This window comes from Suncus etruscus, chromosome 2, assembly GCF_024139225.1.
Source record: "Suncus etruscus isolate mSunEtr1 chromosome 2, mSunEtr1.pri.cur, whole genome shotgun sequence".
In the NCBI taxonomy this organism is placed as follows: domain Eukaryota; kingdom Metazoa; phylum Chordata; class Mammalia; order Eulipotyphla; family Soricidae; genus Suncus; species Suncus etruscus.
Window position 1 is genome coordinate 137137635 of NC_064849.1, and position 16753 is coordinate 137154387.

Here is a 16753-nt window from a genome sequence, read left to right on the forward strand (position 1 = left end):
GGAGATCTGGGAAATTGGTGGTTGCACCGGTGAAGGGGGGTGCTCTTTACATGACTGTAATCATACAACTATAATCATGTTTGTAATCACGGTGTTTAAATAAAGATAAAAAATTAAAAAAAAAAAAAGAAAATAGCCATTTTTCTTAGGTTAGCTATCTTTTTTGTTTTGTTTTGTTTTTTGTTTTTGTGCCACACCCAATAGCGCTAAGGAGTCAGTCCTGATTCTGCACTCAGAAATCGCTCCTGGAAGACTTGGGGGACTATATAGGATGCCGGGGATTGAGCCCGGATTTGTCCTGGGTCAGCTGTGTGCAAGGCAAACGTCCTACTGCTGTGCTATCAATCTGTCCCCCAAGGTTAGTTATCTTTTTAACTTTATTTAAACACTGTGGATTACAAAGTTATTCACAATAAAGTTTTCATAGCATAGAAATTTTTTTAAACTTTATTTATTGATTGATTGGTTATTGGGTCACACCCAGCGGCGCTCTGGTCACTCCTGGCTCTGCACTCAGAAATCACCCTTGGCAGACTGAGGGACCATATGGGTGCTGGGAATCGAACCGGGCCACTCCCAGGTCAGCTGCATGCAAAGGCAAATGCCCTACCACTGTGCTATCCCTCAGGCCCCAGGGTAGAAATATTTTGAAGTTGGGAGTTGAGTTTAAAAATGGGGATTCCAGGGGCTGGGAAAATAATACAGCAGATAGGGAATTTGCCTTGCCCGCAGCCAAACTGGATTTGATCCCTAGGTCTTCCACCAGGAATAATTCCTGAGCACAGAGCCAGTAGTAACTGGCACTACTGGTGTGGCTTGAAATAAAAAAAAATAGAAATAAAATTAATAAAATTAAAATGGGGATTATGGCACCACCTATGGTCCTCCAAGTCCCACCAGGAATTTCTGAGCACAGAGCCAGAATTAAGTCCTGTGTGTTGTTGGATGAGACCCAACACCCCCCTTCCCCCCAAAAAAAAAGTAAAGGGAGATGTGGATTAACAACAAGTCTTATGTTTGTGGTGATACACTTATAGATGTGGCAGTGCTTTTGCAGGTGGTGAGAAATGACTAAAGTTAGAATAAATGTGCTGGGCTACATTATAGGGAAATGTATGTCATTACTAATCCTCTTTTTATTTTGATTCTTTTATTTTTGGTTGTTGAGCAACATTCTGGAGATGCTCAGGTGTTACTCCTGGCAGTGCTGTGAGATGCCAAGGATTGAACCTGGGTTGGCTACATGAAGGGCAAATGCCCTACTAACTGCACTATCACTCCTGCCTTTATTTAGATTCCCCCTAATCTATAACTATAATTTGACCTATAATTAAATAATTTAATATTTAGATTCTTTCTGTTTGTTTGAGCTTGATATGCTATAAAGCAATAAGTCCATTGCTTGAATTTTTAAAATACATAAATCTGTTTTATGAAATATTCATATTGATGTCTAAGAGGACATTGGAAATGGGCATCTCTTTATTTTTCTTTTTTTCCCCTCTTTGGTTATTATTTATTTTATATTAGTACCAGTATTATTATTTTATACACACAGTTCCCATTAGTTTCCCTTTTTTGTTTTTTGTTTGTTTTGGCTGTACCTGGCTGTGCTTAGAGTATAGCCCTGGTTCTGTGCTCAGGGGTTATTCCTGGTGGCTCTCAAAGGAGTGCCAGGAATCAATTCCTGGTTGGAAATATGAACATAAAGCTTCTTCCCACTGCATTATCTAGTCTAGTCCATTGATTTTTGCTTGTTTGTTTGTTTGTTTTTGGGCCACACTTGATTTATTGCAGTGCAGGGTTTATTTCTAGCTCTGCACTCCAGAATCACTACAATGCTGCAATGAACCTGGGTCAGCTGCATGCAGTGCCCCACTGTGCTATCACTTTGTCCCCATTGATTTTTTTTTTGTTGTTAGGAATTCACCTTTGTGAAGATCTTTTACTTTAGCTTTATGGTTTTTTTTATTTATTTACTTATTTATTTATCCATCTATCTATTTATTTTTTTCTCTTTTGGCCACACCTGGCTGTACTCCGGATTTGCTCCTGGCTTTGCGCTCAGAAATCGCTCATGGCTTGGGGGACTATATGGGATGTGGGAGATCGAACTCGTATCTGTCCTGGGTCAGCAGGTGCAACGCAAACACCCTGCCACTGTGCTACCACTCCGGCCCAGCTTCATGTTTTTATTAATTTAAATAGCTAAGCAGTAATTTGTTGTTTTTTTTGTTTTTGTTTTTGGGTCACAGTTGGCAGCACCCAGGGATTACTCCTGGCTCTATGCTCAGAAATCGCTCCTGGCAGTTTTGGGCACCATATGGGATGCTGGGATTCAAACCACCACTGTCCTTTTGCATGCAAGGCAAATGCCCTCCTTCCATGCTATCTCTCCAGCCCCCAGAGTTCTAATTGATTATTCTTTTCTTGTTCTTATAAATTGGCCTCTGATAGATGTTACTAGTAGATTCTCCCTTATTGATCCATCCTTTTGACTTCACATTACAATGTGGTCAGTCATTCTTTAAAATTTTTAAAAAATCAAATACATTTTTTAATTACAATTTAAAAATAAAATAAAATAAATTTTATGTTGTTACAATGTTAGGTGTCACATACCTCGTTTCATTATGCCACAAGTTGCACTGATTTTGCTGTGGGTGCACTGGGGATCCAAAGACCATAATAGGTGATTTGAGGCCAGGAATATTCCTTACAGTAATTTGTTTTTACCGTGTGTGTGTGTGTGTGTGTGTGTGTGTGTGTGTGTGTATGTGTCTATTTGTGTCTGTGTGTGTATGGGGGAAGGGGTAGGTGTTGGAGCACTTCTCAGAGGAGATTGGAGTGACTTCTGGTTGAACCTCAATAAGTCAAAGTACAGGTCTAGACTTAATGATGATTATCTTCAAGCCATACTCAGGGTCTCAACTGCTTCCTCTCTAAAGCCAAATGTGGTTCAGATTTGTGAGAAGAAGCACTGTCAAGTTTCTGGCAGCAAGGAATAGGCAAATGATGCCATGTTCAGAAGAGCTGTTCATGATTTTTACTCAATGTTCTATTCATGTTTAGAAGAAATAATTAAAACTGTTAATAATGACGTTTGAGGACCTTTTTTTTTCTTGTGAAATCCCTTATGCGGCCCTGCCTCACCCCAACATTGCCTCCTGCAGACCCCAAGTAAATTGAGTTTGAGACCCCTGCTTTAAAAGGTTATATTAGTTCCTTTCCTGGTGGCCTCACCATTGTATTTTTCATTGTTTTCTTGATGCTGAAAACTTATAGTATCTGGCTAGTACTTCTAATGTGTGTGTTAACTTATATTTATGAAAATTCAAATTTTAAAGCAGTTAAGTTTGATAATTATTCTGTGTGTCTGCTTTTAAAACTTATCTAAATAACCATCTTTATTACGTGTTTTATTGAATGTAACTCCTCAGAAATATATCTCTGAAAAGAACAAATGCAATAGAGTTATTCACAGTAGTTGAAAAGAAACAAGTGGTGTTTGAGGGGTTTAGGGGAATGATTTCAGTGATTATCACAGAAGTTTCCCAATGGAAGAACAAAGATCCTAAATAGAAAGTTCAGAGACAATTGTGTGAGATGCAGTACTCTATTTTATTCTCCTTGATTTTTGTAAATATATGTCTTCAAAGTCTATACTTTCAGGGGTCATTTCTATGTGTTCATAGACTATACTTTCATGGATCATTCTTATAGTATGTAAATATATGTGTTCATTTGGAGTTGAAGATTTAATTACAGACATCTTTTAATTAATGGGGTAAGAGCCATAGCACAGCACGTAGGGTGGTTGCCCTGCATGTGGCCAACCCAGGTTCAATTCTCAGTATCAGAGCCTCAGAAATCAATAGTGATTTTTAAAATATATTAATAGTACTTTATTCTTCAAAATCACAGACATATTTGCAGCTGGGCCTCAATCATTAAAACAACAGCCCCCTTCTCCCACCACCAATGCACCCTATCTCTCCCCTGTTTTCAGACAGGTATTGTACTTTTCTCACTCATTACCATTATTATGATAGCTTTTAGTGTAGTTATTTCTTTAACTGCACTCACGGATAGTGATTTCTGAGCGCAAAGGAATAACCTCATACTGCTGCCAGGTGTAGCCCAAGAACCAAAATAAAGCCTTCTAATTAATTTATTTTGATGTTGGAGCAATAGCATAGTAGTTAGGGTGCTTGCTTCACATGTGGCCAACCTAGGTTCAGTCCTGGTATCCTCTATGGACCTTGAGCATCGCCAGGAGTAACTCCTGAGAGAAGAGCCAGGAGTAATCTTTGAACATTGCCATTTGTGGCCCCAAAACAAAACAAATTTATTCTGAAGTGAAAAAAAAATCATCTAGAAGTATTTCCCCTACACCAGTTGAGGTCCAACTTCTTTCACCTCTGTCTCCCTCCCTACCCCCAGATCTCCTTCATAGGCTTTTTTCATAGCCAGCTGCCCTCATCATCTCTTCAATTAATTTTTTTTCAGAGTAAGTCCTTCTACTCTTCAAGGAAGGCTTCCTTTTCTGTTTCACTTGAGGCTACTTTTGTGCAGTGCCCCTTGGGACTCCATCTTTGAGCCTTTTGTTTTTGCTGTTGTTTTGTTGGCTTTTTGTTTGTTTGGTTTTTGGACCCAGCCTAATACTATACTATACTATACTAGACTAGACTAGACTAGACTAGACTAGACTAGACTTTACTATACTATACTAGACTAGACTAGACTAGACTAGACTAGACTTTACTATACTATACTATACTATACTATACTATACTATACTATACTATACTATACTATACTATACTATACTATACTATACTACACTACACTACACTACACTACACTACACTACACTAGTATGGAGTATGGTAACTATGATATATTTTTTCAACAGTTTTATAAATGCCTTTATAAATTTTTATAAATTTATATTCTAGATTAAATAGCAAAGGGGATGGGGCTAGAGTGATAGTATAGTGGGTAGGGCCCTTGCCTTGCATGTGATTCCACAGCATCCCATATTTTCTCCCAAGTTCATCAGGAGTGATTCCTGAGCACAGAATTAGGAGTAAGCCCTAACAACCGACAGTATGGCCCCCAAATCAAAAGGAGTTAGGGTTGCAATGTGTAAGGCCATAACATTTTTTTCCTCATCTTACTCTTACTCTGACTTTAACTTAGGAAGAGGATCTTGGATTATTCAAGTGGATCAGATTAATTTTTAAATATGTCAGATGGAGGCAAAAGAGGAACAGAGTGATAGTTCTGATTCCCTGACTCTGACTTTGAAAATGGAAGAAGAGGCCACAGGCCAATTGATGTAGAAAGCTTTTAAAAATTAGAAAAGATGAGGATCCAGATTCTTCTCCGTGTATACCTTTGCTACTACCTTGAGATTTTATTTTTATTTTCTTTTATTTAAACACCATGGTTATAAAATTGTTCATGATTGATTTCCAGTTTTACATGAACATTTCTCACCATAATGTTTCCCAGTTTTCCTCCCATCCTTCAACCTTATTTCTCTCTTCCTCTTTCTTTTTCTCTTCCCCCCCTTTTTTTCTTTTTAGACAATCATTTGCATTATTGTTAATGAAGGAATACTGTGTATATCACTTTATTCCCTTTCAGCACCCAGTTCTTGTTCAGAGTTATCAGTTCCAACTATCATTATCCTAGTGGTCTCTTCTTTACTCTCACTGCATTGTTCCACTATTTGTGGCAATCTCCAACTATGGAATAAAACTCCTGGTCCTCATCTCTGTTGTCCATGGATAGTATTACCATACTTTCATTTTTTCCCTTACATCCCACAAAAGAGACTGGACTAGTGTCTATGTCTAAATCTCTCCTTCTGGTTCATTTCACTCAGGATAATACTCCATATCTATCCATGTATAAGCAAATTTCATGACTTCATTTTTCCTGGCAGTTGCATAGTATTCCATCATGTAGATATACACACTTTCATTATCTATTCATCTGTTTGAGGACACTTGGGTTGTTTCCAGATTCTGGCTATTGTATATAGTGCTTTGATGAACATAGGAGTGCAGAAGGCTTAACACCTTGAGATTTTATTTATTTATTTTTTTTTTTGGTTTTTGGGCCACACCCAGTGGCGTTCAGGAGTTACTCCTGGCTTTGCCCTCAGAAATAGCTCCTGGTAAGCTCAGGGGACCATATGGGATGATGTGTGCAAGGCAAACGCCCTACCACTATGCTATCTCTCTGGCCCTTCCTTGAGATTTTAGTCTGGTGAAGCAGGTGTTAGGATCACCTTGTACTGTATAGCAAATACATTTTAGTTTTAGCCATTAAGTTAGTATTCATTATGGTAGCAGTAGATAAGTACCACACTATCAGTATGTGCTGGCACTTGATGATGGTATAAACTTATTTCTTTTGTTGTTGCAGCAGTGCTGATGAGTGGACACACTAGACTATGTTGGACAGTGCTCAGGAACTATGCAGTACTGGTAACTGAATTTAGGGCCTTGAGCATACTAAATATACACTCCTTCCCTTTGGACAGTCTTCTCAGTCTGAGCCAGTTTACTGCCTTTTTAAACTTTGAACAGTTTTTAGTTGCTAAGTCAGGGTATCATATGTATGAATTACTTATAGGTGAGTATACTTTACAGTCTTTATGTAACTCTTTAACTATCAGCCCCCAGATGTCACAGAGTTTACTTATGGGTGATGAGTAAGACAAGAGATTGCCCACCTATGCAGAATCAGATCCTATTTCTTCTGTCTTCCAGAGAACAGTGGGAACAGCCTGACCCGTAGGTTGATTGTCATATTCTGCCTCCTTCTCACCTACTTGCTGCTGCAAAGACACTGCATAGCCTTTCTTGACATTCTGTCACTTTTCTAAGACTTCAGAGGAAGGGGCTCTTTAGGTCAGTTCCAACGTCCTATGCTCATTGAAATATCTGCTTCTAGGTGGAGAGAACCTACCATATTGCTTCCTGACTGTATTTCCTTCTATTTCTTTTACTTTATCTTTCCCTCAGGATTAACAGTACAAAGATTTTGCTTTAGGAATGTGCTTTATTAATTCCTGTCATTACCTTATACTAAAATACTACCTTTTGTCAAAGTGCTGGTATATTACAATGTTCTGCAAACACATAGATAATAAAAGAATATATATATTTTTTAGAAGCACATTTCCAGAGTTAAATACCAGCTAAATGTAGAAACAGTGATGGAATTCATTGGTTCTTTGGGGCTGCATTGAAGTGTTTGTGGGTGATTTTCTTCTACCCCTCCAAAGTAAAATAATTAAGCTTTTCTTGCTAGTTGTTGCCTTTGCTCCAGGTACTTAGTAAGTACAAACTCATTTCCAGAATTCTCTTAGTGACTTAGTTATCTTTAGTTTTTTTCTCAGACTGAACTGATGGCTCCTGAGTCCTTTTGCCTGCTAAGTATTTCTTGTATGTAAAAAATTATGATATGGGGCTGGAGCGATATCACAGTGGTAGGACATTTGCCTTGCACACGGCTGACCCAGAATAGACCTCGATTGGATCCCTGGCATCCCATATGTCCCCCCAAGCCAGGAGCGATTTTTGAGCACATAGCTAGGAGTAACCCCTGAACATTACCGGGGTAATGCATTAACCAACAACAACAACAACATCAAATCATGATATAAGCCCAAAGAAGGAAAGGAGGTAGTGAATTTGGGGAGGGGGGAACGACAGAGAGTTATTTATTTATTTATTTAGCTATTTTGGGCCACATCTGGTGATGCTCAGGGCTTACTCCTCTGTGCTCAGAAATTACTTCTGGCAGTGTATGGATGATGATATGAGATGCAGGGGATTGAACCTGTGTCATCTGCATGCAAGACAAATGCCCTATTCACTGTATTATCACTCTAACCCTGACAAAGCTTTATAGATACAGACTTAAATATTTTTAAATTCTGGTTTGATGAGGCATTTAAACAGTTGTACAAAAGGTTTCTTTTTCTTTTTCCAGGTCTTGGGCCATACCCAACTATGTTCAGGGCTTACTCCTGTCTCTGTATTTAGGGATCACTACTTGTAGTACTTGGGGGACCATAATTGGTATTGGGGATTAAACTTGGCGTGGCTACCAGCAAGACAAGTGCCTTACCCACTGTTCTATTTCTCCCAACCCTAAAGTGATCCATTTTATGAAAAGCTTGAATTGCAGACACATAGCTTGTGTAAAGTAGCATATACCTGAGGCAAGAAGCATGGCACTTTATTCCATTTGGTTTGTTGTTCCTCACTTTGAACTTTGGCTCCACCACACAAGCTGTCAGACTCTAACTATGTCATGCCTAGAAGAGGAGCCCAAGCACTGAATGAAACAAACGGTGGGGCTGGAGCGATAGCATAGCAGGGAGGGTGCTTGCTTTGCACATGGCTGACCGGGTTCAATTCCCAGCATTTCATATGGTCGTGTTCCCCCCCCCCCCCCCCGGACCCAACCAGGAGTGATTCCTGAATGTAGAGCCTGGAGAGAACCTCTGTGCGCTTCTGGGTATGGCCCAAAAAACAAAAACAGGCAAGAATAAAAAGAACAGTCTGTTGGAATCCTGACTCTATACCTACTAGTTGTAGGTTCTCACCTATTTTGGGATCAGTTTCTTTGTTCAAAAACAGTTCATATATGGTGATCAGTTCCATTGTTTTAGTAAACCATTCATATATATATCATATATACAAATATATATATACATAAATACATACATATATATACAAATATATATATGATATATATCATTATTATAGTAAACCATTTTCATACCCTAATTGCATTGCTCAGCTATTTGTGGCAAGCTTCCTACCATGGTCTGAACCTCCTGGCACTTATCTCTATTGTCTCTGGATATTATTATCATCATATTATTTTTTTCCTTTGTCTTTGTTTTGGGCCACACCTGGCATTGCTCAGGGGTTACTCCTGGCTCTGCACTTAGAAATTACTCCTGACAGGCTCTGGCGGCCATAAGGGAAGCCAGGAGTCAAACTCAGCTCAGCCTCATGCAAGGCAAATGCCCTAACACTATGCTATTGATCTGGCCCCCATACTATAATTTTTCATTTCTTTTATCCCACAAATGAGTGAGATTATTCTATGTCAATCCCTCTCCCTCTGTCTCCATATCCACCCATGAATAACTATATTTTATGACTTCATTTTTCCTAATAGCTACATTGTATTTCATTGTGTAAATGTACCACAGTTTTTCTTTATCCACTCCTCAGTTCTTGGACACTTGGGATGTTTCCAGATTTTGGCTATTGTAAATAGAGTTACGACAATCATAAGAATGCAGAGGGCATATCTTCCTGGTGTTTTTGGATTTTTAGGGTTATCTCTAGGAGTGGTATTGTTGGATCATATGGAAACCCAATATCTAGTTTTTTGAGGAATATCCATGTTTCCCAAAAAGGCTGGACTATTTGACATTCCCACCATCAGTGAATGAGAATACCTTTCTCCTCGCATCCACATCAGCTCTGGTTGTTCTTGTTCTTTGTGATGTGTGCCAGTAACTGGCATGAGATGGTACCTCATTTTTATTTTGATTTGCATCTCCCTGATGATTCATGGTGTGGAGAATTTATTCAGTGCCTTTTGGCTAACTGTATTTCTTCTTTGAGGAAATGTCTTTTTATTTTTTCTACACATTTTGGATGGGGCTAAGTTTTTTGTTTTGTTTTGTTTCTTTTTTTCTAATTTCTACCAATGCCTTTTTTAAAATCTTAGATATTAAACCTTATATTGGTTGAATAGTTTCTCCCATCCCCTGGGTAGTCTTTGGGTGCTGAGAGGAGATACATTGATAAGCTTGGTGACCCTTCATTAACAATAGCGCAAATCACAGTGTCTAAAAAGAATAAATGTGAGGGAGAGAATGAAAGAGAGAGAGAAAGAGCCAGAGAAAACCAGAGCCAGAAAAGTAAAATTTCTGTCTCAGAGGCAGGCAGGGTGTGAGAAAAACTGGGTTGCAGGAAATGTGAACTGGTGAAGGGTGATATACGTTGTATGACTAAAATTCAGTCATGGGCCATTTTATAATCATGGTGTTTAAATGAAGTATTTAATTATAAAAACAAGTATACAGACTTACAAAATGCAGTTTGTACAATAATAAAATGATCTTGTGAAGTTATAGTACATATAAAATGAGTAAAAGGGGCCGGGCGGTGGCGCAAGAGGTAAGGTGCCTGCCTTGCCTGCGCTAGCCTTGGACGGACCACAGTTCGATCCCCCGGCGTCCCATATGGTCCCCCAAGCCAGGAGCAACTTCTGAGCGCATAGCCAGGAGTAACCCCTGAGCGTCAACGGGTGTGGCCCAAAAACCAAAAAAAAAAAAAAAAAATGAGTAAAAAAATGTAAAAAGCTGTAACAGTGCCTGAAACATTAAATACTAGCTCCTATTTCTCATTCATTATTTAACTTTTCTTCAGTTCTTAAGCAATTCTTATATTGTGCAACATAATTCTCACACAGGGATTTTATTTTGTTTATTTGTTTGTTTTGTTTTTTGGGGCCACACCTGGCAATGCTCAGGGATTACTCCTGGCTTTGCACTTAGGAGACTCTTGGTGGGCTCAGGGGCCATCTGGAATGCTGTGCATCTTCCCTGAGTTGACCAGGTGCAAGGCAAGAACTCTACCTGATGAACTATTGCTCTAATCTCCACACAGTGAACTTTAAGTGATCTCTATTTTAACAATCTTACTATTTTATGAAGCTGCTCCACAATTTTTAGTTGTGGTTCTAACCTTGGCTATATATTGGAATCACCCGTGGCTATTAAATACTCTGAACTTTAATGTTTGCTAGAACTAGCTTGCAGAGGTCTATAAAACAGATTTTTATATTGCCAGGAAATTTTCTTTATCACATTCATAAAATATTGGTAGGTTAAAAGTTGGCTACGGTGGGAATATTGATATTTGAAATTTGAAGTAATACCCTACTAGTATTCTCAGTCTGTTTGGTATTTATTGATTTACTAATAAATAAGACTCTTTAAGTAGACCATTAGCTTTTTAGTGGGACATGTTTCCTGGTGTTGGCTCAACAGAATAATCCGAGACTGGGTGGCTTGAAAGAGAAATTCATTGTTTCACAGTTCTTGAAGTTGAAGCCCAAACGATGTTGTCTGCACAGGTTGGTTTCTCTTGAGGACTGTGAGGGGAGACTTCTGGCCTCCTTTCTTTTTCCTATGTACTTCTTGCTAGTCTTCCTCCTGTGTGTGAGTCTGTGTCTGTGTCTTTTTAAAAATAAGGGACACCAATCATATTGTTCCTCATCTATTGTTTTACTGTCTCCCAGTAAGTTTTTCTTTCTTACCCAAAATGTTCTAGAAGTTAGAACTTCACATACAGATTGTAGGGAGTCACTAATACACCCATAACACTGGGAAAATGCATTCCCTCTTTAAACATTTGCTTTATAGTACTTGAAGTTGTTGAATTAAAAAGGAAAGACTGGTTACTTGGTTTATTATTTAGGTATATAATACTATGATTTCCAGAGAATCAATTTGTTGATTTCTAAAACATTTTTTTGGGAGGAGAGGGGATGATATTAGAGTTAGTAATTATAAATAGGAAAAACTTCAGGAAAATAGTTGTTTTAAGTTGTCAGAAGTGAGAATAAGTTTTTGTTAAGGAATTCCAAAGGCATGAGTTGGAGAGATAGCACAATGGTAGGGCATTTGCCTTGCATGTAGTTGACCTGGGGCAGACCTGGGTTCTATCTCCAGCATCCCATATGGTCCCTTGAGCTTGCTAGGAGTGATTTCTGAGCACAGAGCCAGGAGTAATCCCTGAACACCACCAGGTGTGGCCCCAAAACAAAACAAAACAAAGAATTCTAAAGGTTAATGAACTGTGTGCAGTAATCTTGACTTTGTGTCTTTTTTTTTTTTTTTTTCTTTTTGGGCCACATCCAGTGACCCTCAGGGGTTATTCCTGGCTATGTGCTCAGAAATTGCTCATGGCTTGGGGGACCATATGGGACTCCGGGGGATCGAACCTCAGTCCACTCCGGCCCCCTTGACTTTGTGTCTTTTTGATAAAATAGTCATATATGGAAAAAATGCTTGAGTTGAGTTTCACTGGTTCGAAAATTATTTTAATGCTGATAATCCTCTTTAAGATTGTGTATGACAATGGCCAAAAAAAGCACATGAAAAATGCTTCACATCACTAATCATCAGGGAGATACAAATCAAACAACATTGAGGTATAATTTCATACCACAGCGATCGGCACACATCACAAAGAGCAAGAACAACCAGTGCTGGCATGGATGCATTCCCAATGCTGGTAGAAATGATATCTAGTCCAGCCTTTCTGGAAAACAATATGAAAATTCCTCAAAAAACTGGAAATTAAGCTCCCACATGACCCAGCTATACCACTCCTAGAGCTTTACTCTAGGAACACAAAAACACACTACAAAAATGCCCTCTGCACTCCTATGTTCATTGTAGCACTATTTACAATAGGCAGAATTTAAAAACAACCCAGATACCCAATAGATGAGTAGCTATTTCCCACTTCCACCCTAAGTAAAGATGTAGAGTATTTTAATATTTTTAGAAAGTTTTCTATGTCACTTTGAGGTTATTTTCTGCATCTCTCCTTTTTTCTTCAAGCAAATGCTAATCTTGTGTGGTAGGGCCTGGGACCACATATGGCTATATCTAGCTGGAGTTAGAGGATCATTTAATGCCAGGAATGGGATAGATCCTGAGCACAGATCCAAGACTTCCAGGTGTCACCGAGTTTAGATGATCTACGCTAAATTGTTGTCAGCAGCATCTAAGATGCTACCTGATATGTTTAATCAGTTGTACTTAGGCTCTGTTTCAGTGATTTGCGTTAATGGGATAGTACAGTGAACAAGATGCTTGCCTTTCATATACTTGCAGTTTGATTTTTAGAGCCACCTTTGTCCCCTAAGCACTAAACACAACCAGAAGTGATTCATGAGCATAGATCCAGGACCACCAGCTGTCACCCAGTTCCAAAGATAGAATAATTTAGAGCTACTCTAACTAGGAAAATACAAATGTAAGATTTTATACTCTAATCTATGTTGAGGATAAAAAGACCTGATCACAGGAGAATGTTTAATATACAAATTACAAAAGAATGAATTGAATACTCTTGTATCGTGCTTCCACAAAAGCCTTGAGGATAAATGACTAAGCCCTTTTTATAAAATTTTAATGGGTTTTAAAATCTTTATCTGCTTATCAAAGAAAATATTAATTGAATAGTGATTGAGTAACTGGCTGCTTCCCTTGTTCACTGCAGGAATCTGTGTAAAAACTTTGTAGAACTAGTTTAAGGTCACTTTTCTCCTTTTGAGTTGTTAAAGAATTTTTCTGCAGACTTCTAATAATCCATGTACTAAGGGAATCTTAAGATAAAATTGATGAGATTGCAATAGTTAGTTTGATACTCTTTCCTTTGGATTAAGATGGGAAATTTCTTCTTCAGCACCTAGATGAAAGAAAATCCTACAGTGTTGTTTGTGAATTGGTTTATGTATGCCTCATCTTACAGTAAAACAACCTTTCAATCTAGGTATGCTGGGTTTGAAAATCAATTAACCTATTATTTCTTTGTGCCTTTGGCATTGTATTTTATCTCACAAAACTCAATATACTAATTTTTCAAAAGGTTTATCTTGCCAAGTATATATAGTTCAATATATATTCACTCAGTGGTACTTTATTTGAGTCCCTGTTCTGTACCAAACATAGTATAGATGCAACAAAAAATAACTACCAGGAGGGAAAATTCCTATTCTTATGTATTCTAGAAGTGATGTGTTTTATGCAAGGTCATAGGAAAGCTTTTTGGAGAAAGGGGCTTTTGAATGAAGAACTGTGGAAGTATGGGTGTGAGCTAAGTGGATATAAAGGGAAGAACATTTTGGGAAACAAAAAGTGCAGGTGTTGGGCTTTCTTTTTTCTTTTTCTTTCTTTTTACTGTTTCTTTCCATACCAACTCAGTTCTTCTTATCATTGAAAAATAATGTGTAGGGGCCAGAGAGATGGCATGGCTTGGAGGTAAGACATTTGCCTTGCATGCAGAAGGATGATGGTTCGAATCCTGGCATCCCATATGGTCCCTCGAGCCTGCCAGGAGCGATTTCTGAGCACATAGAGCCAGGAGTAACCCCTGAGCGCTGCTGGATGTGACCCAAAAACCAAAAAAAAACAAAAAAAAATGTGTAGGGGGCCAGGGTGATAGTACAGCAGGTAAGGCATTTGCTATACACACGGCCCACTCACATTTGATCCACTGCATCTCATGTTTCCTGGGCTCACCAGAAGTAATTTCTAGTGCAGAGCCAGGAGTAACCCCTGAGTGCTGTTGGGTATGGCCCACAAACAAACAAACAAATATAATAACAGCAACAAGAAAAAAGTGTAAGTGTCATTATGAAGGTTCAGTTTTGTTTTCACTTGAGGACTCATTAAAGAAGTGACTTTATGATAGTTACAAGAGTTTTAATGGCTACAAGCTGGCAGGTGGAAGATGATGGACTTGTGTCCTCAAAACAGTCATCTCCTATCTCCACTTCAGGGTCACAGAAAAGGGTTTTATAAGGAAGGGAAAGGAAGGAAAGATGGGCTGCAGTGGACCATACGTGATGTCAGAGATTGAACCAGGTTTGCATAGTTGTGCTTGCTTGCACAATAGATGCTAAAAATTTTTTTTAAATATTTATTCTTAGAGCCACCAGATAAAATCTTCTGTACTATCTATCTGCAAGTGAATTATTTTATATGGAGGGATTTCTTCTTTTTGTCCCCACACCTGGTAGTGCTCAGGGCTTGCTCCTGGCTCTGCACTAAGGGTTCATTCCTCTCAGGCTCTGGAGACCATATGGGGTACTGGGGATTGAACCTAGGTTACTATGTGCAAGGCAAGTGTCTTACTTGCTGTACTAGCTCTCTGATCCTTACCGGAAGGGATATATAAAAGTTATTTCTATAGGCCAGAGTGATAGCACAGTGGGTAGGACATTTGCCTTATATGCAGTTGACCTAGTTTCGATCCCTGGCATCCCATATGGTCCCCCAAGCCTGCCAGGAGTGATTTCTGAGCAACAGAGCCACGAGTAATTCCTGAGTATCACTGGGTGTTAACCCAAAACAAAGAAGTTATTGGTGATAAATGCAAGTTGCAGAAAATTTACTGTAAGGCTTCCATTTTTATAAAATAAAATATGTATATGAATATTTATATGTATGACATACTTGTATGTGTTCATAAGAACTTTTCAAGAAATAAAAGTTTCATCTAGGCTATAAAAGCAGTTGGGAATAGGGATAATGAAAGAGAGGGAAATGGGGATTCAAGAAAGCAGAAAAGGTGAAAGAAAATTTACATCTCAGCAAGAATGACAAGAAATTTGTTTCTGTATTTGAATAAAAATATATGTTTGTCTTTAAAAACTACAGAAACACTTTAAGGAATCTGTTGTCTAATTAGGAGTGGGTGTAAAAAGGACTCAGCAAAAATGAATCAGGCAAAGATACAATACAAATTTCAATTATGCTTATTTTCTTCCTTTCTTTATCCATTAATGCAAATACTTGACCTGAATATTCAATAATATATATATATACATATATATAGTATATATATCATACTCATAGTATTCTAGGTATTATAAAATGTCACTAATAAAATATTAACTTTATTTTATGGAATAGGCCTATTTTATAAAAAACATTATATCTTATTCTTTCAACGGAGGAGAAAATATAGAATGAAGCTTCAGTTTTTGAGGAGTGATGGAGGGGTTGGGCCCAAAGCCTAACTATACATATTTCAAGGTTATGATTAATTCTCTCTGATATTTCTTTTTTTTTCATCTTTCAGTGTGCGGGATGACAGAATTCGAGTAGAAAGGATGGATGACATGTATTTTGAATATAGTCATGCATTCCAGGCAGTTACAGAGTTTTATGCAAAAGAGGTCGTTGACGTTAAAGGTAAATAAATATACATACATGTTAGCTATCAGTCCCCAAATTTAACTAGTTGAGATTTGCTTAAAGGTATAAGTTTGACATTTAATTTAATGCAAGTTAAATTAGAAAGCTCTCAAAAAATAATTGGAAGAAGAAAAGAGTACATTGTTTTAACACTCACTAACAATAGTTACAGCTACTTTGTGGTTATGATCATTTAGGAATTTGATATTTTGACATATTTATCAGAGTGGAAAGAGTTACTGACCATATTCTCTCTTTGCCTTTTTTACTAGATGGTTCATTATTTTCTTTGCAGTTTTCTAGAATACTGCATAAATCCCCTGATGAAAGAGGCTAGCATTCATAAGGCTGACTGCCAAAATAAAGCATGTCAGAGCATCTTAATTATGACTTTTTAAAAATGTCATTTAACCAATTTTTTTTAGGTTTTTGGTCCACACCTGCCAGCAATTAGGGGTTACTACTGCTCTATGCTCAGAAATCGCTTTTGGGGCCGGAGAGATAGCATGGAGGTAGGGTGTTTGCCTTGCATGCAGAAGGATGGTGGTTTGAATCCCAGCATTCCATATGGTCCCCTGAACCTGCCAGGAGCGATTTCTGAGCGTACAGCCAGGAATAACCCCTGAACACTGTTGGGTGTGACTCAAAAACCAAAAAATACCAAAACCAAAACCAAAAAAGAGAAATTGCTTTTGACAAGCT

At 38.2% G+C, this 16753-nt stretch overlaps 1 protein-coding gene across 1 annotated transcript in view; it reads left to right on the forward strand.

Annotated features, from left to right (window-relative positions):
* MSH3 (mutS homolog 3) overlaps positions 1-16753 on the forward strand; it is a 173480-nt gene that overhangs the window by 34838 nt on the left and 121889 nt on the right. Inside the window, exon 9 of the mRNA XM_049766040.1 lies at positions 15936-16048. Within this exon, the coding sequence (XP_049621997.1) occupies positions 15936-16048 (113 nt within the window). The remainder of the gene's footprint in view (positions 1-15935; positions 16049-16753) is intronic.